Raw genomic sequence first — 27,384 nt, forward strand, 5'->3', positions numbered from 1 at the left:
AATAGAAGAAAAACTCTGCTTTGCCAGCTTCCAGCAAAAGCTCTTAGCAGACACCTGTGCTGATAACCTAAACACCAGCTGTTATTCATTTACTACTGGCAGTTTTAAACCACCTTATTGTCAGCTGCTGCACGATGCTGTAGTAAGGGTGATGCTCTTCCTGAGCCCACCATTTGGTCATATCATGCAAAGAGCTCATTCTGAAATACAGCAATAAAAGGAGATCAGAAATAAAACTCTGCTTAATGCAATAGGACTACAGCCATTTGGTTTTCTGTTATTAGATCTGTCATTAAAGAAGTCAGACTGCTGGCACAGACACAGACTTTTTCATGCTTTCCAGTTTTCAGTCTGAGCAAATACTCCATTTTTTTTTTCCCTCCAGGGTTGTGTGTTGCTCTTGAGGAAAAAATTAGTTTAATCAGCTTTCTAGATGTTCCTGGGATACCTCCATTTTATGCTCTAGAAGCGTTAGAAACACAGCTCCACAAAGCCACAGTTCCTGCTTAGAAATACTAATTAAAAGCACCTTTGCCTTACAGTCCCTAAGCTGGTTATAGGTTTCACCAAAAACTGCATGTGTGTGCTAGCAGCTTCCTAGCGCTGAATGTGCTGATAACACTTCACCACACAATGCAGTCATGCCTAAATTACATTCTTCAGATCAATTAAGATAACAGAAGTTTATTATAGTGGAACTGTAAACAGAAAATCAAGTGATGCAGTAGTTTTTACCAGTTATTTTTATTTAAAAAGTAACAATCTCCAAAAAGTTGCCTATAGTCGAGTCAGGAAAATATCCAGAAACATAAAACCAACTCAACAAATCTGTAGTTTAATAAGTCAGTACCAGATGGCTCATATACTAGGATCACTGTGAATATTTAGAGTTTTTTTACTCACTAGATATACACAACCCAAATGCAGTTGCAATCTAAAACTGATTACAAAAACATGAAAGGAGAAAAGAGACTTATAATCCGCCCACCTTACGAGTTTCTGGCAGTCTCGCTTTCAAACACATCCTTAGCCAATCTCACATTATTAGTCACTGTAACTATAAAGAAATTGTTTTAGATCCTAATTTATTTTTAAGGATATACTGTTTGAAGAGGACACTGATTTTGCTGCCATTCTGCAACTTAAGCAACACATTTTTCAAGGTCATGCCTGTGTTTGTCCTCAGTATTTCTGCATTTGCCAATATGAGTCCCCAGTAAATTATGCAAAGTGTGGCAAAACCTCTTCTTATTTCTGGAAGAGGAAGGAGGGAAGGGATGGTGGTGGTCTGTGCATCCGAGTGATATCACCTATACCACCGATGCAAGTGAAATGAGTTGAAATAGGACCTGTGCTGGGAGTTAAACTACTTTTAAGAATTAACTCAGTCAATGTGAATCTCAGAAAGGAATAATACTTATTTTGGCTTTTCAATTTATTTTGGTTTAAACAGATTCCTAATCAAATTAAGCTAACTTAGAAAGATCTTTAATCATGCTAATGTGATTTTGTTAGAGACAGCCTCTAGCAGGGGTGTAGGAGCTCTCTGAGAAGGAGAGACAGCAGCTGAGCTAAGTTGTTTTCACAAATGAATGGCAAAAATATTCATGCAGGATAAAAAAGGTAAGGTTAAGACAACCTCTCCTCCACAAAAAAAGATTGAGAGCAAAAAAAAGAAATTAAAAAAAAAAAAAAGTAAATTCCTGATAAGGTGAGCACGGTACCATTTTGTAGAGGAGACAGGGCGGCTGTGCTGTACTATGGCAGAATGTCAATTAAGCACTGTACGGTCGCAAAGATCTTAGCACTGGTAACTCAAAACTACCCATGAATCAAGGATGCTTCACGTTGCTGGGTTTTGTGCCTTTTCTTCTGTGTGTTACCACCCTTAGGACCTTGGTATCAAGTACAAGTGTTTTTTCGGTTGGTGGATTTCTTCTGACAAATGAATCATTTGACAAGTTTTCATCATTCCCCCTCCCGTGTTGGTTTACTGAGGGGATGACCAGAGTCGGTGTCTTTTCCTGTTGAGGTCTTGGGTAGAAACACGCCTTCCTTCCAACGCTGAGGTGGTTGAGAACCCACACTAGGGTACGTAGGTCAGAAGCTGTTCGTGTGAAAGACTCCAGGCTATAAACATGAAACTATTTCTTTTTTACTGCCTGTACAACATGCTAGCCTTTAGATTTAATTCTAACCTCTCCTGTATTCGCTCTGTACTATTACAAAGCAATAGTCAGGATGGATGGACAGCACCCCTGTTGCCCATAACGTGAGACCAAAATTAGGCATTTAATTGCCTGCTGGCTATATTTACCTGTGTACTACAAAGTTTGCAAAAACAGCCAATAGTTAGGGATTTCTATCAAACCAGATAATTTAAGATGAAATTATCTAAATTGACAGATTGTTTTATCTGAAACATTGTAATTCAGAAAAAAGTATATTAGACTTTTTATTGTCAAGTCTGTTCCACGTGTGACTAATAAAGACCAACAAATTAATCCCAGAATTTACAATTTGAATAGCTGAGATTAATCTTAGGAAGATTTATAAGAAAACTGATTTGGAATGTTATATTATCTAAATTAATAGTGACAGATTTTTATGGGTAGTACACTTAGGAAATGATTACAAAATAAACTAGGAGGTCATAATATTCAAAGTTAAGCAATATAATTCAAACAAATTATTCTGTTATTTACTGGGAACCATATGTTCATATGTCACAACCTATTTAAGTATTTGTGTTTTAGTCTATAGTACTTGGCAACTAGTTTCTTAATAAAGGGGCTCATAAAGTCAAGGGTGAAGAGTGATACCGTGTTATCAGTGCTCTGCACTAAATAGGTAAATAGTTTTGATTATAAACAGTACAGTTTGTAGACAGACCTGATTACCAATTTTAAGATGTTGTTAAAAATGTGCATGTCAGAAAACTAAGCAAGGAAAAGACCTCAATAAATTATATTTTCTAGTTTATATACTAAAACCAGCTATATAGCACTTAGATACTTGAAAATGAGATCTTAACCTTTTGAGTTACAGGTGCTCAGTATTTCTGAAAATAAAGTCAGTTTAATTTTCCATAAAATAATCATAACTTGGAGCTTTTCCATTAAGAAGTATGTTTAACATTTTACAGAGCAACGATACAGATGCAATTTGTGCCTGAAACAGCCTGCCGTCCAGATACTGATGAAATTGTTTTGAAGAAAATAATTGTGTAATCCTCAAGTTTACAGAAATTGTACATCCAAGTCTCTTAAAAAGCCCAAGAAGTTAGAACAATGCAATAGAATGGCCACGTCTGTAAACCATTGTACCTTGATTGTTCCATAACATTAACTTGAAATCATTATTTTTAGTACAGGATTTCCATTGCCTTACACTGACAGTACTCTGAGGGGAGCATTGAGTTTGGAAGGCATGAGTTATGAGCTCCCATTGAGTTACTTGATAATACAGTATTCTCTATGATGATGATATATCATTTTGATGGACCTTGCAGGTATTTCAAGGAGGTTGTACATTTATAGATGTGTTACACAACATACTTTACATACAAATCTTACTTTGTACCTGCTAAAGACAAAACCACAGGTTGAAGAGGAATTTAACATTTAAGACATTTGCATATATTTTTCAATCACACCTAAAGGATTTAATGATAGGTTCCATTTTCAACAGATTTTAGCACTTGCATGATGTGTTGTCTTAATTCATTTGGCTCAGGATCAGTAACTGTTTATGGTTTCAGCCTAGATGTAAGGTAGATACAGTTTGAAATTCAATTAAAGGTATTGAAATAAACTAATATCTTAACTATGCATCTGAGCATAATCACCGAGTTTCAATTACTTTTGAAAACTCAATTTAGAAGTGCAAGTTTACACCAGCAGTGTGAGTTGAGCATGATGGGCAACCTTATCCTTTTATCAAAGAAATGTAATTAGCAATGGTCATGAAGATGTGGCAACGTGGGCTGAAGCTGTCCGCAGAGGCACTCGGAACAGAGGAGCCTACAGAGTCCACGCATCTGCATTGGTAGCACAGCTCCTGCTGACTACACCAGAGCTAGCTCAGGCACGCTCACCCACACTGCATGCACATCTTTTAATGGCACTGTAACGTGATCAGCTTCGCTTGGAGATTAGAAAATATCTTTCCACTTCCTCCAAGTGAATAATGATCATTCAACTTTTAGGTCCAAAGGTCTTCAACAAATAAATAAAAGCAAGATGACTTTTATTAGGGAAGTACTTTATTATAAAAACCCAAAGATTTCACAAGATGAACACTTACACAAGTAATGAACATGTAGAAAACATTCCCTGTATTTATAAATATTGCGTTTTCTTAGAAATTTTATTCACAGCTCCTTTTTTTGTGGAATCCAAACTAGGCTTGTTTCCTTAAAACCATATGGAAGCTCTTGAGTTAGCTCACAGCTGAAAAATGTAGTTTTCCATGGGACATACTGTATGCTGAGTGATTGAATCTAAAATAGATAAAAAAACCAGGATTATTTAAGATAAAATGCACAAGAAAGATTATAAAGCAACAATGTACTTCAGAGCAATTTCTGGTATAAAACAGTTTGGTGGAGCTGAGAACCTAGAGAGAGAAGGACCCTAAAAAAAAAGCAGTCAAATGATAATACCGCAAGAACTTATCCTTTATTTAAGTTTAGAAAAGGTGCCGTATTATCTACCTATACACTTTTTATTGTAGTCAGCCTTGAGTGAATTAATTGGCAGTTGGTTTTAACAGCAGAAAGCAGATAGCCACAACCAACTGGATTGCAACAGTGAAGTGTCAAAGATAAGACAAAACTTCAGATCTGATTTATTTGATTAAGATGGCAATTTATAGGTGACACTGTTCATACTATTTATGTAAACAGTTGCTGAGAAAGGGGCTGAGCTTCAAAGGCATGTATCCTTCCTTTAAAGTATCACATAGAAATACTTTTTTCTGAGTTTTGATGATTCGTCATTTAAAATCCATTAGCCAGAGCTTGCATAACTGTGCCTCGTGAGCAGGACATAACAATTGGAAAAGGCACCATCAGACTGGAAAAGAGAACTGAGAAATTTGTAACGGGCACAAAGAATTCAGAATCCTCTTTCATTAGCAGCCGGATACACAATTTCTTCAGCCCACCGATGGGCTGAGCGTGGCCTGTCCAGCTGCAGTAAGCTCATGCGATACTGGACCTGGGGTGAGGCAGAACTCCATGAGACCAGGAAAAGAGTGGGACGTGCCACATGAGTTGCATGCCACTTTAGATCCTTACCTTTGTTCATCTGGAATTTGTGACTGGAGTACCACTATGTGAAACTTCTGTGTTTAATTTCCTACTCGTATTTTTAGTCTTGCACAAACCTCTGGTTTCCTCATCTGGTCACTTTGAAGCCAGAGAAAGGCACAATAAACAATGCCGCCTTCTTACACCTCTCTCTCAAATCTTCACAATTTTATGTTATACTTTAAGAAAGCATCAAATAACATTTGCATTTAGATGAGTATTTTTCCCTTATGGCTCACTTTTCCTGTCTTCTTTAGTGGTATTTTCTTTCCGGTTTGAAGTCATTATGATCTGATAGTATTAACGGTTGAGAGATCGGGACTTGCTTGGCTAGTCTCGTATAACATCAATTCATGTAGTACATTTATTGCTGGAGTCTGAGTGAGGCGCTATCTAGAGGAGTCTGACATAGTGTATGACGAAAATGTAATCTTATTTTTTCTAGTATGCAAAAGGTCCCTTTTTGGAAAATACCCTTATCTTGTCTGAAGAAGGAAGAGTGTCAGGCTGGAAGCTGTGAATCCTACATAGATTATCAAAAGCTTTTCTTTGAGCGTGAGGATATTGCCATTTTACATCTGATTCCCTGCAAACAGGTAACGGTTAGAACTGTGGTGTCCTTAATGGAAAAGCGATGGACTAACAACTCTTAGAAACTTAACAACAGATTTTAAAAAGAAACTTTTTGCAAGTTGTACATCTTTCAATATGTAATTCAGGACAGATTATCAGAGGGTGCCAATTACCGTATTTCAGTAGTGCTGTGCCAGTTTATACCAGTTAAAAATCTTTCTTACTACATCTAAGTACATGCCATTTTAAAAAGCAATTATCCTATGGGGTTTTCCCCATAATTTAGTTTGCTCTAAATGAAACAATCATACAAAAGATAAATTTGAAAATATTTGGCTGGAATTACAACGGTGAGTACCAGGACCACCATAAAGCAGTCTTAGTTGTAAGAGAAAGTCCTCGCCATGGAGACAACCTTCCTGAAAACCTAACTGTAGCAGTCTGTTCCATTTTCTTCCCTCCATAACCTCAGTTTAGTGAACTATTTACAGTCAATTTTTGAATACATCTTCCACAATATTTTATATGAGTTGAAATTTAGTGTCTTACCTAATACCCATTTTTCTGATAAACTTTTTATTTCCCGGTACTTCTTTCCTGGGTTTTTTCCTATACAGATTTTTGCCTGACGTAAGACTTTACATATTTTCCCTCCTGACAGCTGTATAAGTTCAATTAGTTTTTTGCACGGTGGCTGACTGGTAGGAGATACAAACATGACAGGCTGGTTTGAAAAGAGATTCTGCTGGTATTTTCCTGTTGATAGGTGACGCTGAAGTCTGCAGATCTGTATTTGAGGAAACAAGGAAATTAATTAACCAATATGTGTTGCATTTCCACTCAAAGTAAAACTAATCCTTGTCTTCGTTAATTCAGAAAAAAATAATTATAGTATATGAGTATGAACTTTACTTTTTCAGGTGTATCAGAAACTCTTGGGTAAACTATACAAAGAATTTGCTGTACTTGATAAATACAGTTCCCAAACCAGAGTTGGGACTATTTCGTTATAGGTCAGACGCTTCACCTATAAAACTTCTTAAAGTACTTGACAGTATTATTTCTCACCATAATCTTACATTCTTAGATTTATAGCACTGGCCATCACACAGAAATATTAAAGGGTATTATAAATAATTATAGTCTTGCAGTACAAATACAAACCATGAAAGCCTTTACAATATATAGTGCTCATCAGTTTGTATCAGGGAGCTTTACAAACATATCTAATTCAAGGTTTAAACTACTTTAGGATCTCTTTTTCCCTCCTGTGCTCCACAGATACAAACTGCGTTTTGTCTCAGGTGTATGAAGTGACACAAATGTACCAGAACTCAGAGCAAACCATTCCATGTAAACTCTTTTGTCTCTACAGAAACAAAAAAAGTCCATTGTGAATGCTGTGCAGCCTGTAACACTTGATCATTATAATAAAAACCTGCTTGATCTATATGAGTTAAATTTTCTTCTCTGTATATATCAAGCAGGACAGTGGTTCAGCAATTAGAGCTATCTCCTTTAGCTAGAATGTGCATAAAAGCAGTGCATACAAGTGTACACACCATGGTACGCAATATAAAATTTTCATACTAAAATAAAAAAAAGAAAGGAAGATTGTATTTCTTAGTGAGAGGTTGCCACTGGCCTGCCAAATTAATGTATGTAACATGTCTGATTCTGTATCTCTTGTCAAAGTTTGGGAAATTTATAATGAGACTGGACTTAATAGTAAGATGAGAACAAAAATAAATGTTTCATATTATGCAATGCTTGGAATTTTTCATACAGATGATCAACACGAGCACATTACGTAGAGAAAAGGTCGCTCTGTATATATCTGGTTTATATGAGATGGCCAAATGTGGAACTGTAGTCGGTGAGAAGGTGTAACTGGAACAGTGGAAGAAATTACTTGTTGAGTGGATTCCTTCCTCCAGTCCTCGCACAAACCTGCTGTGAAACCATAGGCACTTAAGAATTTAACTCCATAATCTATGTAGTTGGCAGATGTGCAGCCAAAGTAAGAGTCTTCATCTGGTTTACAGGGGTTTATAAAGCCGAACAGTTCCATGGCATGTTCACATATCCCTAGATAAAAGTCAAAATGAATTCCCTTAGCACTTCTGATCAATTAGCTAGATGAAGCACCCACAAAGCATGAAGCCCATGCTAACATGAGACTTCATAGCTCAGTGGTTCTGTGCCACTGTCCTCTGCTATTCTTGGACAAGTCAATCCCAATCTGAATTTTGAGATCTCCTCCATCAATAAATAATCCAACTTTCTGTGATTGTTAATTCCTTGGCTGCTCTCCTCATTCTTTGTGTTCTGAATTCAGCAAGTTATAAAGACAGTGACTGCTATGGATGAAGCAGGCCAAAAAGACTCAAGCACAATCCAAGAAATACCCTTTATTTTCTATTCTTCTGTGAACTTAGGTTTATGAATGACATGGCACCTAATCCTGTCTCATGGAAGTCAAACAGCTGCTAAATAATTTTGTTGATCACAGTATCAAAGCAGAGTTATATTTCAGATTTTGGAGGAACCAAGCTCAGTGAACATATCTGGTGGCCCTTCCTGTACATAAATTGGCACCTGATACTTTACACATGTGCAGAAGATCTGGTTTTGGACTTGGTAGGGCACTGCCTACCTCCATCTGAGCAGAATGCTCTTCTATGAATAACTGTCTGCTGGGCATCTTGATGTCATGAAATACAGAGAACTAATCATTGTACGGTTTCAATATATGGTATCAGATTTGGAATTTGCTAAGAGTATCACTAGCTGATGGCTCTTGTAAGGCTCTGAGGCCATGATCAGTGTCTTAAAATGGGACTCGCTCAAGAACATAAAACACTTTGCAATCTCCTGTACAGAGGAGTGTCGTGATTTTGGTATTACTAGGACTGCAATAATTCATTTTAATGAATTAAAAAACTGCAATTAAGAAACTACAAAAGTGCTTGTGGTAAGCAAGGTCAACAAATTAAAGAATGCACTATAGTGAAAAATAACAATCCCTTCACGTCAGCCTCAGAACAGCCTCATGACAGATGCAATGCTGATCTGACACAGAGCACTCTGGAATTGTTTATTGGGACAAATCAGCTGCAACCGATAGAAGACAGACAATTACCAAGAGACTTTAATGCTAGTTTATCTAAAATAAATCAGATTTAACTTGGAAAGGCAGAAGTTACACTGTTTTTGTCAACCTGGAACTCTTAAGATTTTAAAGATGAAAATTACTAGGATTGAGAAGCTGTTATCTTAAAAACGCAATAGGACTTGTGTTAGACAGAAGGCACCAAATATAAATTGTTGCAATCTGCTATTTCACATATGTTAGGGAATATGATTTAAAAGGGCTAATTGTATTCCCACTTCCTCAAACATTTCCCCTGAAAGGATTAATTTGCTGCCACTGTAATGAAAACTCATTCATATGATACATCTTCATATAGAAAGAACTGTTAGATTAAATTAATAGTAAAAGCAAATGTGCACACAGCTAACCATCAAATCAGGAAATCCAAATTTTGAGCACCCTCCTCGCCTGATGTCCACAAACAGCATGCTTTATTCTATACATTTAGTACGTATTAAAGGAACCCAGGAAAGTGAAACCCTGACATGCTATAGAGAGGATTTTCTTAAACTGCCTTTAAAATTCCAGCTGTGTGTATTATCAGTGCATTTGAGAGGAGGACATGGTAAGAACACAGTCCATCTCGGTGGCATCGTCAAAGGAAAGCTTCCGCATGGAACGTCATCTTTACGTTTCCTTCGTCTGGATCACCACCACCACCACCGCTTTCCTGACTGTGCTTGGATTTGCTCAAGTGCACTGGGTCCACGCGCAGGTCTTAGAGCCAGGGAAAATCACAGCATTAATGTTCAGAGCTCAGAGAGTAGTCTGAAAGGTTAACTTTGCTTTCTGGACCACTAACCTGAAAGAAACGCCACTAGCCAGTTGCTGAAAAGGCAGCTAGCTGACCACACAGGGTTTGGCAGTGGGACGAGAGGGCACAATCTAGCTCTTACCCCTGAATTGACTCAGCTGCCTCTGCAACATCAAAGCCTTCGCGGCACTCCAGGGGTGTTCCCAGCCCTTTGAAACCATACACATTTCGCGTAAGCTTTTACAAATAAATGAATAATTCCTCAGCAGAGACCAAGCCTGGGAAAATATCAGACCCCAAAAGTGACTATTTCCACAAATTGTGTATGTATCAGGCGGTAGTTACGGTTATAATTGTGTCAGTCCCTATCATAACAGACAGCACCAATTTTCCTTTCTAATTACATTCGTTAGCAGATGGACAGAAAAACAAAATGTTATAAAAGCATCTATTTACTCTTTTTGGTAAGATCTTAAGTGTTAACCTCATTCTTTCACTAGCTGGATGAACAGCAGGAAGATGCCTCTTGTATGCGTGCATTTCTCGTAAATGTACCATTAATTTAGATGTTTGTTTGAACCAAAGTTTTGAAAGGAAAAAAAAAAATCACTCTTGACAGAAGAAAAATTAAGGAAAATGTGTGATAAAGAAAAAGAGCCTTTCTTCATTATAAAAAAAAAACCCACAAAAAACATTTCACCAACTATTGTCCCTCCTGTGACTGATTTTCAATCCCCACAAGCCAAAAAAGCGTATATTATAAAAAGCCCCAAACTCCGCAGCTTTGCCTAGAACTTTAGGAAAATAGCTCCTGCTGGGTGGGGTGTGGGAACAAACACAAAACCCCATAAAAGTCCAAGGATGTGATCTTTTCATGAGGCTCAGGAGATAGCCATCCAGTCCCACAAAGGTATTATCTCTGAGTGGATACCTGAATTCACGCAATAGAAAATGTAAGAAAATAATTCTTCTGGATGTACTTGGAAATTTTTCAGCGTTGAAACTGCTAATGTCCTATATACAGCACACAATTTTCAGTGTACTTCCAGAAAATAGCACATGAAGAAATTTCCAGTCTAAAATGCTATTAGAATAATAATGCTTCACAAAATCTAAATGGACAATATGGTTATGAGTTATTACAATTAATATAAATTGTATTTGTAGGCTAGAATTGAAAATGTGAAGTCCTAGCTTCAAAAATATATACAATGTAGCCATCTGTAATAATTATACATGTCTGAAAATTTGTGCATGCATTACACAATCAATGTATGCATTATGGTAAATCTTCATTCTTAATTTCAATTATTCACCAGAGAGAAATAAATCTACAAAAATAAACTTATGATTTATTTTATCATTACTATTTGAGCATTTAATATAGGATTGGAAACCTTACCAACACCTATTTGAAAAGGCTATTTGTAATGAAGTATTTACTGAACTTATGGAAAGCTGTAATTATATCTTGGTTACTGTTACTTGCAAAAACAATAAATACATTTTAGTAAATGCAAGCAGCAGAAGATAAAATTGCAGAGATAAGTTTGAAGAGAGAAGATGGTATATTTTGTATCTATCCAAAGACCAAGTATTATTTCATTTGAAGTTGATGAGAAATTGCTCCTTTTCACTAAAAAGAGAAGGATCTGACTGTTGAAGTCTTATGCATTAGCTCACTGCTCTGCAACTATTAAATGACAGAAAACCATAAAATTGATAAAACCAAAAAACCAGACTTTATGGTTTGATAATGTACAAATTTAACAAAAAGAGACACATAAAATAGCATATTCATTTAATATAGTTGGGTGATGTTGCTGGGGAAATACTAAGCTCTAAGATTTTAATGTTCTTATGATTTCAGTATGGATAAATATACCGGTCAAGTAATGTTTACATTTTCAGTTACTGTAATTCTGTACAAAGACCTCGTGAAGAATGCACTCAAAGCTACAACACTGTTAGGAAACATTACACTTGCATGGTTATATGCATTTTCAGACAGTCCATCATTTAGTAAAAACTTGAAAGAAAAACACATATGTGGAACCCCCTGTACATGTAAAGATCAAGGGCTCACACACATCCACACAAGTGGAGCATCAGTCTGCTTCTGATAAAAAGGAGCGTATTGCAGCGTGCAGACTTCTGGAAGTACAGTTATCCTGCAGTGAGGAATTTGCAGAATCTGCAGGACCCTACAGGGATCAAGGAAGTTTGTGTTAACAATGCAGTACTCCTGCAGGACAAAAAAGAAATGCTCTCTTTTTCACCTTTCTAAATATCAGGTTTGACAGGAGAATAGAAGTAACTAACCAAACAGCGACTCTATTTTTGTAGGAACAATGTGTGACATATATTTTCTACTTAAATCAAAAGCTCATCATTTTAGTTTGATTTCTTATTATTTATTTTAGCAGTTTGCTGATATTTTTTTAACACATTGAGAATCCTAAAATTGAAATAGTATTCACTAAAAGCTTTAAAAATTACACTGAAATGCTGTACTAGATAAATAAATTGGTGCTCTCCAGTATAAAAGAGCATGTTAAGAGCTGGAAACGACTTCCTTCAGTAAGCTGTTTCACAAAGCAACAGATCCTCAGCTTTGAAGAATCTTATCTAAGTTAATGGAACATCATACCGATGCAGGACCCCAACTGGTTCAAGCTGTACTACCATACTATTAGCTCAACAGCACCCAGAACCTTATTTCACTCTTTGGCATGAAATGCATTTGTTATTGCTAGTGATGTTTTTCATTCTCAGAGCAAAACTCAACTTGCAACGTTCATGTACATTATTTACACATATTGCATCCCTATTTCTGAATATTTATTGAAACAATGCTTTCCCATTGGTTAGCAATATCATTTGGCTAAAACAGAAGCTCCCTTTCTGTCAAATTAGAGAAGCGTAAGCCTTCAGACAGACAGAAGTGAGAACGTACTTTTTGAACGCTTGATAAGGCTACATCAGCACCCCAGCACATGCCCACAAATGGAGATTTTCGTACAGGCAAACTTGGTATACGTTTGTGCGGTAGAAGACAAATGGTGCACTGAGCCGGGCACCAGAAGCAGAGGGAGATAGAGTGGAGAATTTGGTCCAGAAAAAGGAAACTTTCAATGTCTGGTCTTGAAAAATAAAAAGGAAAGTAAAAGAAGGAGAAATGGCATAGAGTCAAGACTATACTATCTGGAAAATTCTTCAGAAAACAGTTTCTTCCCCTCCTCTGTATAGTCCTTCATGTAAGTGTTTCCTGGCCAAGATGAGGGTGAAGGGAAGAACGCTTGAATCCAGACAATTTAGCTGATATTGTTTCTTTCCACAGCATGTTGGCAGACAACCTTGCTTCTCTCAAATCCCATAGACTGATAAGAAAAGTTAATTTCACCAATTTATTCTCTGAAAGACTGAGTCCCGGTGGGAATACTGTATGAAAATGTTTGGCAAATAAATCTACTGTTTGGCGGATATTCAAAATTATACTGGAAGATGTTTGAACCATTTTTTCTGGCATAGCAATTTTTTGCAGGAAAAAAGATAACAAATTCACTTATTTTTAGTTTAATTTCCTTGTTTTCCAGAGGTAGAACTATTTTTAAATACTATGTAGTATCAACATTATCAACGATAGATTAATAAAAAACAAATTCAGGTAAAACAATAAGCCTTTTCCCTTTGGAGGATAAGTATGACTTCTAAATCAAGGAGCTGTATTTCCAATATACATGACTTAAAAACACTCTGCTAAGATTGTAAGATCTGGTCACTGTACTATAACTGTAAAGATTCTGAATTAACTATATTTGCATTTGGTTTCAACGCAAACCAATTCTTTTTGAAATTTAAAAAATCCTTTCATTACAGATTAGCTAACGAAGGAAGCATTTTTTCAGGATTAGAAATTTAAACCTTGCTTCAGAAATACCTCAAGAGCTTGTCCATCCTCGTTTTTGTCTTACTTCGAGAGAATTAAACCCAAATGACTACCAGGCAGTGATAAGACTGCAAATTGCAATTGCAAATTTATGTCAAAATTCTGCAAATAATTACCATTATAATTGGGAGGTGTTTTCCTCACCCGAATATCAATAAAGCAGCACTGTGCCATGCACCTCTCCGAAGCGGTATACGAGTGTGGCACATACGACTCTGTGCCCTGCATCACTGGCATACCATGAGGGTTACATATACCACATGTGACAAGCCCCCAAGAATCCCAGTAAAATTCAAAGCCAGCAGTTCTCCACCTCCATACACAGTCTAGTCCAATGCTTATCTTCTCTTGCAGTTAGAAAGCTTTTCTTAATAATACAACCTAAATTGCCTCTGCTGCCTTTTGAGCCCGTTACTTTTTGTCCTAGTGCCAAGGGACATGGAAAACAATTTATTCTCTTCCTATTTGCAACAACCTTTTAAATATTTGAAGACTGTTATCATGTCTCCCCTCAGTCTTCTATTCTCTAGACTAAACAAACACAGTTCTTCCAGTCTTTGCTCATGGGTCATATTTTGTAGACCTCTGATCATTTTGTTATTCTCCCCTGGATTCTCTCCAATGGATCCACATCTTTCCTGAAGTGCAGTGCCCAAAGCTAGACACAGTACTCCAGCTCAGGCCCCACCACTGCTCTGCACACTGCAAACAATTCATGTCTCTTATGTATAGCATTCCTGTTAACACATCCTAGTACGCCTGCTTCTTTTATCAGAGTATGACATAGGTGACATACTGTTTCGGATCCTCTAAAATACTCAGTTGCTCTTTTGGCAGAAATAGTGTATTGTCAATCTCATCTTGTGTTTCTGCAGGTGATTATTTCTCCCTACTTTGCACTTGTCCTTACTGAACTCCATCATACCTATTTCTGATCACTCCTTATATCTCTGATGGCTATTTTAATTCCAATCTGTTGTGGTTTAACCCCGGTAGGCAGCTAAGCACCGCATCGCCGCTTGCTCCCCCCCACCTCAGTGGGATGGAGGGGAGAGTCAGAAAGGAGAAAACTCATGGGTTGAGATGAAGACAGCTTGGTAATTAAAAAACGGACAGAGTCAATCTACAGTTCCACTACTTTAGGTCACGGTTAATCAGATTTTCCAGCCTGATAGCTTAGCAAAATCCTAGACAACAAATGCAGTATATGGATGGGATAGTTGTACGTTTTATGCCAATGATTCCTACGTGTGCGTAGGAATTCCTAGGTGTGATGGCCTCGTTACGTGGATGACAAAGAGCTGATCTGAGCATATACAGATCATCTGTGCAGCAGATCTACGTGAGCCATGTTGAATCCACCATTTTGTAACTGGCACTATTGGTGGGACTCTCCATCTAACTCAGTTTTTAAAGTTCATATGTCTCAAAATGAAGTAAAATCAGAAATCTTTTCCCTTAACTCAGCTGACAGTTGAACAAACACAGTTGAGCCAACACACAAACCAAGAAAATCTCAGCCTCCAAATAATTTGCTTTAGACAACTATCTGTGACTTTAAAAGCTATGCAATACGTACATGGACATGTTTTTCCTCACAGCTGACAAAGATCTAGTCTTGCTGGATATATCCTCACAAGACCTTCAGCAGAAAAGATACTTACATTCTTACTAGTTCAGTTCAAGCTGGGAGTGCACTTTTGAAACTAATCTCTTGGTCATTCCTATTGAGTGTACTTTTGTTTCCCACTGTGGAGCAGCCATCAAGGGCACAGACTGTACTCCTTTTGGATGAAATACAGTCAGAAGATGTGCTCAGTTCAGGGGAGCAGACGGGAACGATCCCAGAGCCCCAAAGCATGTGTTGTGTGCATGGTGCTCTCGACACTAGCTCATGCACTCTGCAGATCCCTTTCCATTCATCTGCATTACTGGCTTATGGACGCAGGCACAAGTGGGCGTGAAGTCACTTCTGGCAGATGTAATGGGGTAGTGATATAGGTATGGGATGCTTCTTTCAAATAGAATTATTACATGCACAAAAATAATGACCTCAACTAAATTTAGCCTATTTTTTTAATGATAACAGTTGCAACTTGCCCTTATTGTTATCTCATAGTTCATTCTCACATGGCAACAGGAAGGAGGAACATTAGTTGCATCTTGGCATTTATCCCCTCATACTGCAACCATTTACCCATATTTTATATATAGTATCCTCTAGGCTTACTGAACTCTCCCAACCCACATAAGGCCAATTGTTTGTTGGTTTTTCTTTAAACAGACTAGTACCTATTGCATGAGACCAGTACCTAATCTATGAATAGGTGATTAATTTCAGCAGAGTAGCTTAAGGAATGAAGTATTAATGAAGTAAATCCAATGTTTAATCATATGGGAATAAATACATCTGCATATACATGGACTGAAATAATACATTTCCAGCTAAGTATATTTCACTGGTGAAAGGCTGCACTGAAACAGAAATTCCACGAGCTAATAATGTGCTGCAGTTCATGGAAGATAACTCGATATTCCCCATGGTTAAATACTACATATAATGAAGATACAAGGCATGGAAGCCCAGTATTTGCATAAAATACATTAAAAATTATAACCTAATTTCAGCTACCTTAGACTTTTTAGATACTGAATCATTTTGGACAGTCCAACTTTCTTTTTTAATCAACACAGGATATTGTGCAGCGAGCTTCAAGAATGACATTTGTTTTGCTGGCTTAGGGATGTGGGGAATCCTTCCATTCGCCTTTAACAGTAAATGATAAATCCAGTGCTGTCAACAGATTTGCTATACCTGGCAAAGTGCAGATGAATAATGCTTTGATAAATAAAAGGGCTTTCTATTCCAGTAATAACAAAATGAGTGATCTTGTTGAAAGGAAAAAAGCCTGGCAGATGTGAAGGGTTACACAGATGGTCCCAAAAGGCTCTTTCCCCAAACAGTTGTATTAACCCACAATAAAAGTAATCTTAACATTAAAAGAATTCCTAGTTTTATCTTTAAAATATGAATATGATGTCCTTTTGCTCTACCTCAACAGACTGAAATGATTTAAGCGAAGGCAGTGTACATTCTTCTCTCTACTCTTTAGTTTTAGCTGAATGCCATTGCAACGCCCAGCAGTAACTCAGTGTGTGCCAAACATGAATATTTTTAAGCATCATTTGAGTTTTAAAGGCTACAGTAAGTGATGGGAACACAATTGTCTTGGGAATCTACAAATAACTTTAAAAAAGCTCATAAATCTGGCTTTCATGGTTTGGTTTTCAACAGCTTTATGAAATATGTCAAAGCTTGAACACAGTGAGTTCGTTTTCCTTCAAATTTCTTAGGATTGACTTTTCTCAATCTTTTTTTGATATGCTGCAGCGAGACAAATAAAACAGACTTGGCTTTAAAAAAACAGGCATCAGCAAATTACTTTTTTAAAAAGTTGCTTTGTTCTTTTAATTTTCTTTTAGTATCAACAGAGGAAAAAAGTACCCTCTAAGTAGGACAGCCTAAAGTATTCCCTCATCAACAAAAATATAAAATGCTTTTGTTCAGCACCCAATGTATTACAACATAACAGACCACATATTAATGAAAAAGTGATGCATAATTAAAAGCTTTTTTTTTCTTAAATTGTTTTAAAAAGATGTATGGTAATGACTGAGCACAGCAGAAACCCTGAGAGTTGCATTCAGAAGTTATATGTAATCCTCCGTACTTACAGTGAAACACATGCACTAGAACGGTAAGTAGCAGGGAATGCTTGGTTTTTAAAATACAAACTAAAGAGTCAGTTGAAATTACATCAATATTCGACAGCGAAAAATCCTTAACATTGTCTGAGAACTACTGAAATAAGCCCACTGAAAGAGATTACCTGGCATCACACAACTGGACGCCACGGCTGTGAAATGCCGCCAACTGCAAAACTAGACCAGGTTCAGGTTGCTTTCAGAACCTCCTGATAGAACTACTATCACAATCACTTCTGGTCTACAATTTCCCTGATTAGTACTCCTTGGCAGCAATACTTCTTTATGTGTAATAACATCTCTTCTTCACTTAATTTATGTCACAAATTGGAAGAAAAGATCCCATAGGAAGTATGGAAAGCAAAGACATTTAATCCTCCAGCACTAAGAATAGCAAGTAGAGCTGCCAGCACACACAGCAAAAACCCCAAGTGTTTAAATGTTTGACCAGGTGCTTTTTGTCAATCATGTTTTTAAATGACAATTACTCAAGAAAAGTTTCTCTGAGAGCACCGCTTTCTTCATAGGTGCTAAACAAAGGACACGATCAACATTTTCTATTTGATGATTCTTTTCATGAACTCTTGTACTTTTTAGCATGACGATAATATAGGATTACAGAAGAAAGAACGTTGACTACATTGTGACAGCAAGCTGGGATGGTCTTCTGTATAGCTGAGGGAGAACAATTTATGTTGTGAATACAGAGTAATTTTAAAGCTATGAAAGTTGGTAGGGTAAAGGCACAGTACCTGACACCAAATTTATTCTCTCTGCTCTTCTGCTTTCTTTTTTTTTTTAACCAGAGAATTTTTCAAGTTAATGGCAAGCCTTTGAAATGGATTTATTTTAACAAAGTGAAAAAATAATTCGCAAACCACAATGATAAGTTGTGCATGGTACCAGATGATGCCCCTCTAAAAATAACTGGTTCCAGTATCTGTTTTGAGGAGTTGACGCTTATCAGCTTGTGAGCTGATACACCAAACACATTTACAGAATATTACCTCACTGCTTTCTTCTCAAGAGTCTACAGGAGGCAAAGTAGACACTGTGTCAGTAACCTTATCAAATGCTGGAGGAAAACAAAAGTCTAGCATTGGATCTCAGTTGTTGCTGCAAGTAAGAAGAAGCCATTTTAGAACATAAGTCTCATTTAGAATATAATCTAACTCATGATTAGGATTTCAAATGCATTTGGGATTTCGAGATGTGATAACTTTTCCACTTTTTTCTTTTCTATCACTTATTTCTAATTTAATTTTTTTCAGTTACAAAGATAACGGAGCAATATTCATTTGACTTATCTGATATTTGCATTTGGTGTTGCAGGAACTATCTTGATGAAGATAAAATAAAGGTGTGACTTTACAGGTGGGGCTATTAAAGTGCAAATCTAAAGTGGCAGGAAGATTCACTGAAAAGTGAATCATGGATTCACAGAAAAGTCCACTTCTGTTTACTGCAAATGTAACGATGATCTTGTTAAAAACTTTTTTTTTTTTTTAAATATTGTTTTAAATTCCATCTGGAATTTGGTTTTGTTTTAAGATCACCAGCTATGACATGGTTAAATACAGAGAATTAGGCAGACTTATTATGGTAGTGGACTTTCAGCGACTTCTCATGCTAGCTGGACAAAGTTTGTAGGGTCAAACTGCTGACCCTGTCCTCCTTTCTGAGTTCCTTTCCTATCTTCTGACTGCTCTTCATCTAGGTACGATGCAGGACAGAGAGGCTACTACTTTTTAGCCTATCTGGATTTTATCTGAAGTGCTTTAGTGAGAGCAGAAAGCCTTTTCATGAGGTTGTCATTGCATAAGTAAGCAGTTGCAATTTGAAAACCAAAGGATATGCAGCAAGTATTGCATATAAAATATGAGCAACTGGGTATTTGAGCTTAGATGCAGGATAAATATTCTGAAGCACAGAAACAGTTGTGGTCTTCAAGCAAAATTACTAGTTATTCTCTAGTCAAACAACTGGATAGCTTAGATAAAATACAAATGCTCAGTCTCCTCCTTTACACACTAGTTTTCTAGTAAAAGTCTGTAAATAAATATTTACCATCTCTGGCTCTGTCCCAATCCAGAATTCCCACTAAAATCAGTGGGAATAAGGTGGGCATATCAGGAATACAGCTTTAGCCCTATAACGATACAAACTACCATGATGTAACAGAAGGTACTGTTTGTGTGCATACGTACTATACTAAAGTATATAGACTACTCAGAGGATGGGGAAAAAGAATCTAATCTAGCTAGCCCTGCATAAGGGCAAAGGTTTAAAAATGTCCTGCACACTCACTGGATCATGTGTCTGTTTTTATTTTGAAATTATATTAACTTTAAAATTTAGGAGCTGACACGATAGTTATAATGCTACCCATGGAATTTTTCTTAAAATGACATTATTGATTAAAGTGCTAATGCACTTATCCTTATGCTATGGACCAGTACTGGGTACTGGTACTACAAAGCCATCATTGCTCAGACCGTTGGTGGGGGAAAGGAGAACTCGCTGCACAACACTGGAGTACTCCTGGGGTTAAACAGAGGAACAGTAATGATGGGATTTGGAGGGAATTCAATAAAATCCTTCTCATTCAAAGAAGGCCAGTGTCACACAGACCTTTGAAAGAGGGGAAAAGCTAAGTCTTCTACAGAGAAGATACACACACAAACTCCCAGGTGCCTTTTAAAGATATGACAGATAAACAAAACTGCATGGTATCATGATGCTCTGCTCTGCTGTATAACAGACCTATTATTACAAACAAGCAGGACAATTAAAAAATAAATAATCCAGTACTAAACTTAAAACAGTAGTTTTACCATCACATTATCACAGGTGCTTACTTCTACGGCTTGCAGTAAAGCTGAAATCAGGTATGAGATGACTAGAAGGAGGAAAAAAATCAGAGTACTTTGATTAAGCAAGCCTTATGTTATTTCATAGATGTAATACATCAGGTTTCTTTTGCTCATTAAAAGCTGAATATATGCACTCGGACACACTCCGGTTGTGCCAACATGATATACTCACAAAGCACGCACATCAGGGTGACAGCTAAAAAGCAACAGAGAGCTTTGCACATAATCTAAAACTAAATCTGTATGTAATTTCCTTCCCTTTGTTAATTGAAGATTAAAACTAAATCAAGGGGAAACCTTCTATGAGACTACTTCCAACAACAGATGACTCAACTAGCACCTGAGAATTTGTTGTGCTTGTGTGTACTGAGGTTCTGAACTTCCTGTTTCAATAAAATACCAAACAAGTTGTGTTTCCTTTACAAATAAGCTATTACATCAAGCCCTGTTCCTATAATTTCAGTTTTTGTCCGCATTCCAACATTTTCTTTGGCAAATGTAGAAACATTCTAATTAAAAAAACAAGCACCATTCATCATGGTAAGAATGAATGCTCAAGATCCTTACTGGTTACTTCGTTCATTCAGTTTAATTTGGCTTTTGAAGTGCATTTAATTATGGCATGCAGTTCTCTGCGATGAAACACAGGTAACAGGCTTTTCACTAATAGTGTCTCATAAAAGCTATTACAGGTAATAATCAATTCCCCTAATGCCATACAAACATAATACCATCTGTGTGAAGGGATTCAAAAACATTTTTAGAACACCAGAATACTTGAAATATACTATTCTGCAGCAAAATTCACCTACTATTATAACTTGCTAGATCCTTTAACATATAATTTGAATTTTTTTTTTTAAATGGAAATGATCCTGTGTTTTCCTCAGCATGATCTATAAGATCAGAGTAATATGAATCCTTTAGAATCCTTTACAATGCCCTCTTTCCTTAATTTTTACAGTTTTTGCTAATGTTTAGATTACAGATGAAAGACCTCTGTCTACTTCATTTGCAATTACCATGAGAAAGACAACTTCTCACAAAAAGTTAAACACCAGACCTGCAAACACAACATAACATAATTGTCTGGTTAAGTACAATACAGCCTATATATTACAACATATGTGGTTACTTTCCTAAATTTATTTAACTGAGGAATTGGAAGTGCTGATTCACCAAGGCAGAAGTTCAAACTTAAAATGACATTATAACAGGAGTTATAATTAATCAAACAAATGCCATTTTGGATAAGTAAATTCACTATTACTAAAAGGTGTCCATGTGCACATTATATCTTTGTGGAGAGCACTGCTTGTTTTGCTTATAAACCAAAGGTAATTTGTCAGGCAAATGCAGTTAAAACCCCAGTTGGCTGCTCAGGGTTGTGTTCTAGACAAATCTGGAATGCAGTAGAAGAAACATGCACTGTAAATGGTTGAAGCCAGTAGAGGATGCCGAAGACTTCTGATCACAGAAATAGCCACTACCACATCTGCAACATCCTCCAAAGACAGCATGAAAATAGATATAGTCCAGTTAATCCTGAAAAAAATCCTACAGTTGAGAAATGATCTCATCAACCTCTAGAAAAAACAGAAAAACCCAAGAAAAAACATTGTCTAATTGCATGTCAGATGAACCAATGTATCCCCTTCAGGCATTTCCTACCTAACTAAGCAACAACCAGCCCAATCCACAGAGCACAGAGAATATGACAGGATCACACTACGCTACTGCTTCAAGAAGGCACATCTTTTGTTTTATAAGCATGTGCTGAGCCACACCAAAAACTCAATGGGATGGGACAAACAGAGCTTTCCATTATTTATGCCGTTCCTATTTTATAGTTTTTCTTCTAAGCTACAATCAAGTCAACTACATAATTTCAAATTATAAAGTTTTATGCAAAACTTCTTAATCGACATACACGTTTTTCTACCTCCTTCATGTTAGACTAAACACAGAATTTCAACAATAATACTCAATAAAACCTGTAAAGTTTGACCTCGCTTTGTGTTGAAACTGCAGCTCTTTCAGGCACTTAAAACCTACCTCAATTCAGGTGGGAATCCCTGAGGTTGGGCAAAACTTTTGATAGACCTCTAAAGTTTTAAGAGAAGTTTTTCAGTTTTAACATGCTAGCAAGGAACCTTTTAAGTTGATTCTTAAATGTTTATTTCCTTTTATTCTAGGAAGTCAGTATTAAACAGAATTTTTACACTTTTTCCCTAGATTGTCCAAAATGTGTTCGTTTAAAGGATACCAATTAACAGTTACTGTTAAAACAGCCAACAAAATTCCACCCCGTTCAGATTACCCATAAACTCCCCTCCCTCGGGCAAACATACTCCCATTAAACCTCTCTCTCTACAATAGCTTTAAAAACAGTCATGCCATGCAGCAAAGACTATTGGAGGTCAGCAGAATCAGGCTGCCTGGAATCAGCTCCACAGATAAAAGTCCCTCATGTCAACTATTGGCAGAGTCTTCTGCTTGAAATGAAGTTGATAAAGCCTCCGGGCCACAAATAAATTTGGTAAAATGGAATATGTGTAAAGTGTGACCTTTCAGCCAGATCAGGAAAAAAAAGGATGGAAATATTCTTCTGTAGATCAAAAGGTCCCTGGGGCAGACGCTATCTTTTGTTTTGGATTTGTACAATGCGTTAAGATGCAATGTCTGGTTTTATGTTCAGTGGAAAACAATGAAGAAATACTACCATTATAATAGTAATATACCTACTAGCAAAGTGAGGCCCTTTTTTGATTGCAGCCTCTGGGACCAACTTTAGGCAAATATTAAATAACAGTGTTTTTAAAAATTATGAATTTAGATGATCTTTTAAATAGTTCTGATAAATAACTTCAATACACAAGACATAAATCATGGGAAGAAAAACATGACAATGGAACTTCTTGTCTTTGAAAAAGCCTGCAAGGTCTACAACAGAATCTCATCAACACATAATAAATCACAAAATAGTAAGAACAAGAACAGAAGTATGTCTATATATACATACATATACTCACAAGCGCAATAAATCAAAACCACTGCAAAATAAATCAGCTGAAGTTGGCATTTGGTTCTGCAACTATCTTAGGAATATATTTTAAAATTGATTATTTTTTTTCGTGTGGTTGGAGCAAAGGTATGGGAGCTAGGAATCAAACGAGCCTATTACAACTTTTATATCAGTGAAACTAAGACTAGCAGGACAGTATTTGGCACAGGCTCATGGAGTATTTTCTTCATATTAGCTGCGAATTACTTCAGCCTCGATTTTGGAGGAAGAATGCAGCAGTTAAGACCATACCTTAGAAATGCTTATGAAAGTCTGAGAAGATTAGTTGTATCAGCTAAAATGTACTTTCTAATGCTTTCAGGAGATGAATAAGACTCTGTAACTGAGAATTACATTCAGAAAAATATCTTAGCAGGTCCATAGGCCACGATCCTACACTGTAGAGACCTTGTCATGGACTTTAGTGTCATATGCTCTTGTGAGAACATAAGTAGAGTTGCAATACATGCTTTTGCTTATCGCTAAATGAAGAAACAGAGCAAGGAATTTGTTAAAAATAAGGGAACTTTAGTTAAATGATTAAGATTCACTTTTGTTGGAACCATTGCATGACATTGTGTTTTGAGGGAGTCAGATTTATAACTAATTTTATTGCCTGGATGTAGTGTACTACAATTATGATAAGCAAAAGCCAACAAGAGCATCTCAACAGCTGTCTCCACGAAAACCGCTAGACTAGAAATTTTTCTTTTCTAACATAGCTATAAACAGTCCCCATGCAGTTCCACCATATTGTGGCTTCTTCAGCTATTCCATCTAGAACTACTGTTAAATACATGTTAGTCTTGGTATTAAAAAAAACATGAAATATGTCTGTGTCATATTATAATGATAAGAGCACATAATTCAACACATTTTTCCTCTTATAAAACAACGTTACTTGATATACACATTTTACTTGCTACATAGAAGTAGTTCTTTACAATTTCACCATTTAAATAAATGGAATGTATTTTGGACTGTCAGCATTTTAACCATTACAGATAAACACTGCATATAAGCTTGATTTACTGTTATGCAATAAAATATACATAAACAATTTCCTTCTACCATAATAAGTGTGGGGATCAAGTGAGACAAAGCAGGATTTCTGAAGCTTTAGCTATATAGCCCCTGTGGGGCTCCAATGGCTTAACCAACAAAAAATCATTCATATGTAGGAGCCAGGAGGTTTTCTAGCACATACTGGTCTCCTGAAACACTTATTCTTCCACCTTGTTTATATAAGAAAGACGGAATACTAATTCTTCTGTCGCTACCATCCATACATGCAATTTAACTTTCACTCATGAAATGCTGAGCACGTACAGAGAAACCTTTTTTACTGAAGGATAAAAGTATGTAGATGGCAGTGACTGAAAACAACCATGATTTTCTAGGCATTAGGATAACATACGTTACTTACCCTAGGAAAAAAAAATATAAAAGCTAAAAGCTGATTATTATTAGCATCAAGCTCTCTTGCAAAGTGTACGTGACCATCTGCCAGCAAGCTTGTAATGAATCATACAGGCAAACACAATCACAGTGTAACATCACAAGCAGAGAAAAAAAAGACAAAGGCACATAAACTTAACCAGACTTTTGCTACCGTGGAAAAAAGACCAAAATAAAACTTTGGTTGTGTTTTTATATGATAACACAGCTTCCCCAAATGCTGATTTTCTAGAAGTGTGAGGTTACAGTTCAGACAATAATCTAAAAGTAGAATGTGTTACAATTACAGCAAGCCGGAAATCTACTAAAACTATATCAACAGAACAATATAAACCTCTATTTCTTCCTAGCAATGAATACTGGCTGCAAAGAAGCCTGGGCCCAGCTCTGTTCTTTTTAATATCTATGCATTCATTTCAGCTTCCTTAACTCCAGGTTTTGCTTGCTCTTCTGGTGCTTTGTTATGACAGTATTGCCCATATAAGTTTATGGAAACACATCCTAGTGATTCTTCTTATTTAAGGATCGTGTCCTCTCAAGAAACTTGGAACAAAACCCAAAAGCAAACAAACAAAACCTGCAGTTTTGGTTTATGAAATGTATTCTATGTTTATATGCAGAGAAAATTCTGGGCTGGAATCAGCCATCCTGTCAACACTTAGCGCCTTCGTTTAGCAAAAAATTTACATTCACTCATTTTTCATTTCCATGTTAGTCCAAACCAGTTGAATGCAGAGAGGAAACTGATGGCATATATTAAAATTACAAGCAAAGTAACTGATGAAAAGTTTTTGTGACCAAAGTGTAGCAAGACATCGGGATTCTATTAGTGAGATCGACAAGTCCATTGTGCTGTAACCAGGGACTACAAAGTGTTAAAAACAAATTACGGCCACTGATTTTTATCCTGAAGAATTATCTATGTAGCTAAAACAGAGGTCTTTTTAGCAGCTAGTTGGGTGTCACGTGCTCTTTGTAAGTCCTTACAGGACATGATCTTGTGCGTAAGTGCATAAATCAAGTACATCAGCCAGAAGCCACACAGGTAGGTGGGCATCCTTCCCAGAATGGGCTCCTGAGCAATAATCAGGTGCATCCATAAAGTCCAACAGCTTTCTGAAACTGTTTTGTCTTGGCTGCTCTATCTGAATATGCTACGTATGTCTTAAAAACATCTTTTGGATAAAATTGGCCTTTTGACTCAGAATGCCTTTGTAAACTAACATTTAAAGGACACAGTCCACAAAAAACTACGCTATATCTTCCTCCTTCCAGTTTGAGCCAATTTCCCTGGTATGGAAGCAGGATGTACTTCAAGTTCTCATGTCTTCACTGGTAATAAAGGATAAAATTAGTGCCAGGCTCAACAATCTGTCTTTATTAAATAAAAATAGTCATTTGCATTCTCATCCTGAATATATACAGGTTCCTTTCTTTCTTTCTTGTCTCTAGAAATGTAGGAAATGAATATAGGGATTATTCGAGCTTCACAGATGTAACACGGACAAACTAACAGCAGTAGAATATTAGACAGAGAAGCAGCATATGACTTGCAGAAAGCAATGGCCTGGTGGCACCTTCTTTGACCTAGTATTCAAAGTGAGACGATGCCAAGTAGGTGGTTTCTGCAATCTCTAGTAACATACATAACACTGAAAACATGATAAATGAAGGTAAATATTTCTCAGGATTCCTTCTGTGAGACGGGGAGTCGAAATGCTTAGAAAAAACTCCATATGCATTAGCTTGCACATTATAAAATTTCTACCTACAGCCACCACAGTAAGTTTTAGTAAGTCACACCTGTACCCAACTGTGGATTGTATTGCGCTCCTATAGGCAGGACATTCAATTCCAATATAATCTGAAGTTGTCAACAGTATCAACGGTACTGAGAGGACTTGCTTCTCATTAGGTGCAATAAACACATACATGCCAATAAAGAGGGGCTGTATTAGATATATAAATAGATCATAGAATCATAGAAAACTTTGGGTTGGAAGGGACCTCTAAAGGTCACCTAGTCCAACCCCCCTGCCACGGGCAGGGACATCTTCAACTAGATCAGGTTGCTCAGAGCCCCGTCCAACCTGACCTTGAATGTTTCCAGGGATGGGGCATCCACCACCTCTCTGGGCAACCTGTGCCAGTGTTTCACCACCCTCACCGTAAAAAATTTCTTCCTTAGATCTAGTCTCAATCTAACCCCCTTTAGTTTAAAGCCATTCCCCCTTGTCCTGTCCCAACAGGCCCTGCTCAAAAGTTTGCTGCCATCTTTTTTATAAGCCCCCTTGAAGTACTGATAGGCTGCAATAAGGTTTTCCCGAAGCCTTCTCTTCTCTAGGCTGAACAACCCCAACTCTCTCAGCCTTTCTTCATAGCAGAGGTGTTCCATTCCCCGACCGCTTTCATGGCCCTCTTCTGGACTTCCTCCAACAGGTCCGTGTCTTTGTTATGCTGAGGGCTCCAGAGCTGGACGCAGT

The 27,384-nt window shown here is 36.9% G+C and overlaps 1 protein-coding gene across 1 annotated transcript in view; it reads right to left on the reverse strand.

Annotated features, from left to right (window-relative positions):
* Nucleotides 1-4,445: 4,445 nt before the first annotated feature.
* The window catches only part of MCPH1 (microcephalin 1), a 183,353-nt gene continuing 160,414 nt past the window's right edge, over nucleotides 4,446-27,384 (reverse strand). Inside the window, exons 13-14 of the mRNA XM_009333260.1 lie at nucleotides 6,434-6,671; nucleotides 4,446-4,501 (exon numbers count right to left, since the gene is read on the reverse strand). Of these exons, the coding sequence (XP_009331535.1) occupies nucleotides 4,446-4,501; nucleotides 6,434-6,671 (294 nt within the window). The remainder of the gene's footprint in view (nucleotides 4,502-6,433; nucleotides 6,672-27,384) is intronic.

This window comes from Pygoscelis adeliae, unplaced genomic scaffold, assembly GCF_000699105.1.
Source record: "Pygoscelis adeliae isolate BGI_AS28 unplaced genomic scaffold, ASM69910v1 Scaffold57, whole genome shotgun sequence".
NCBI lineage: Eukaryota > Metazoa > Chordata > Aves > Sphenisciformes > Spheniscidae > Pygoscelis > Pygoscelis adeliae.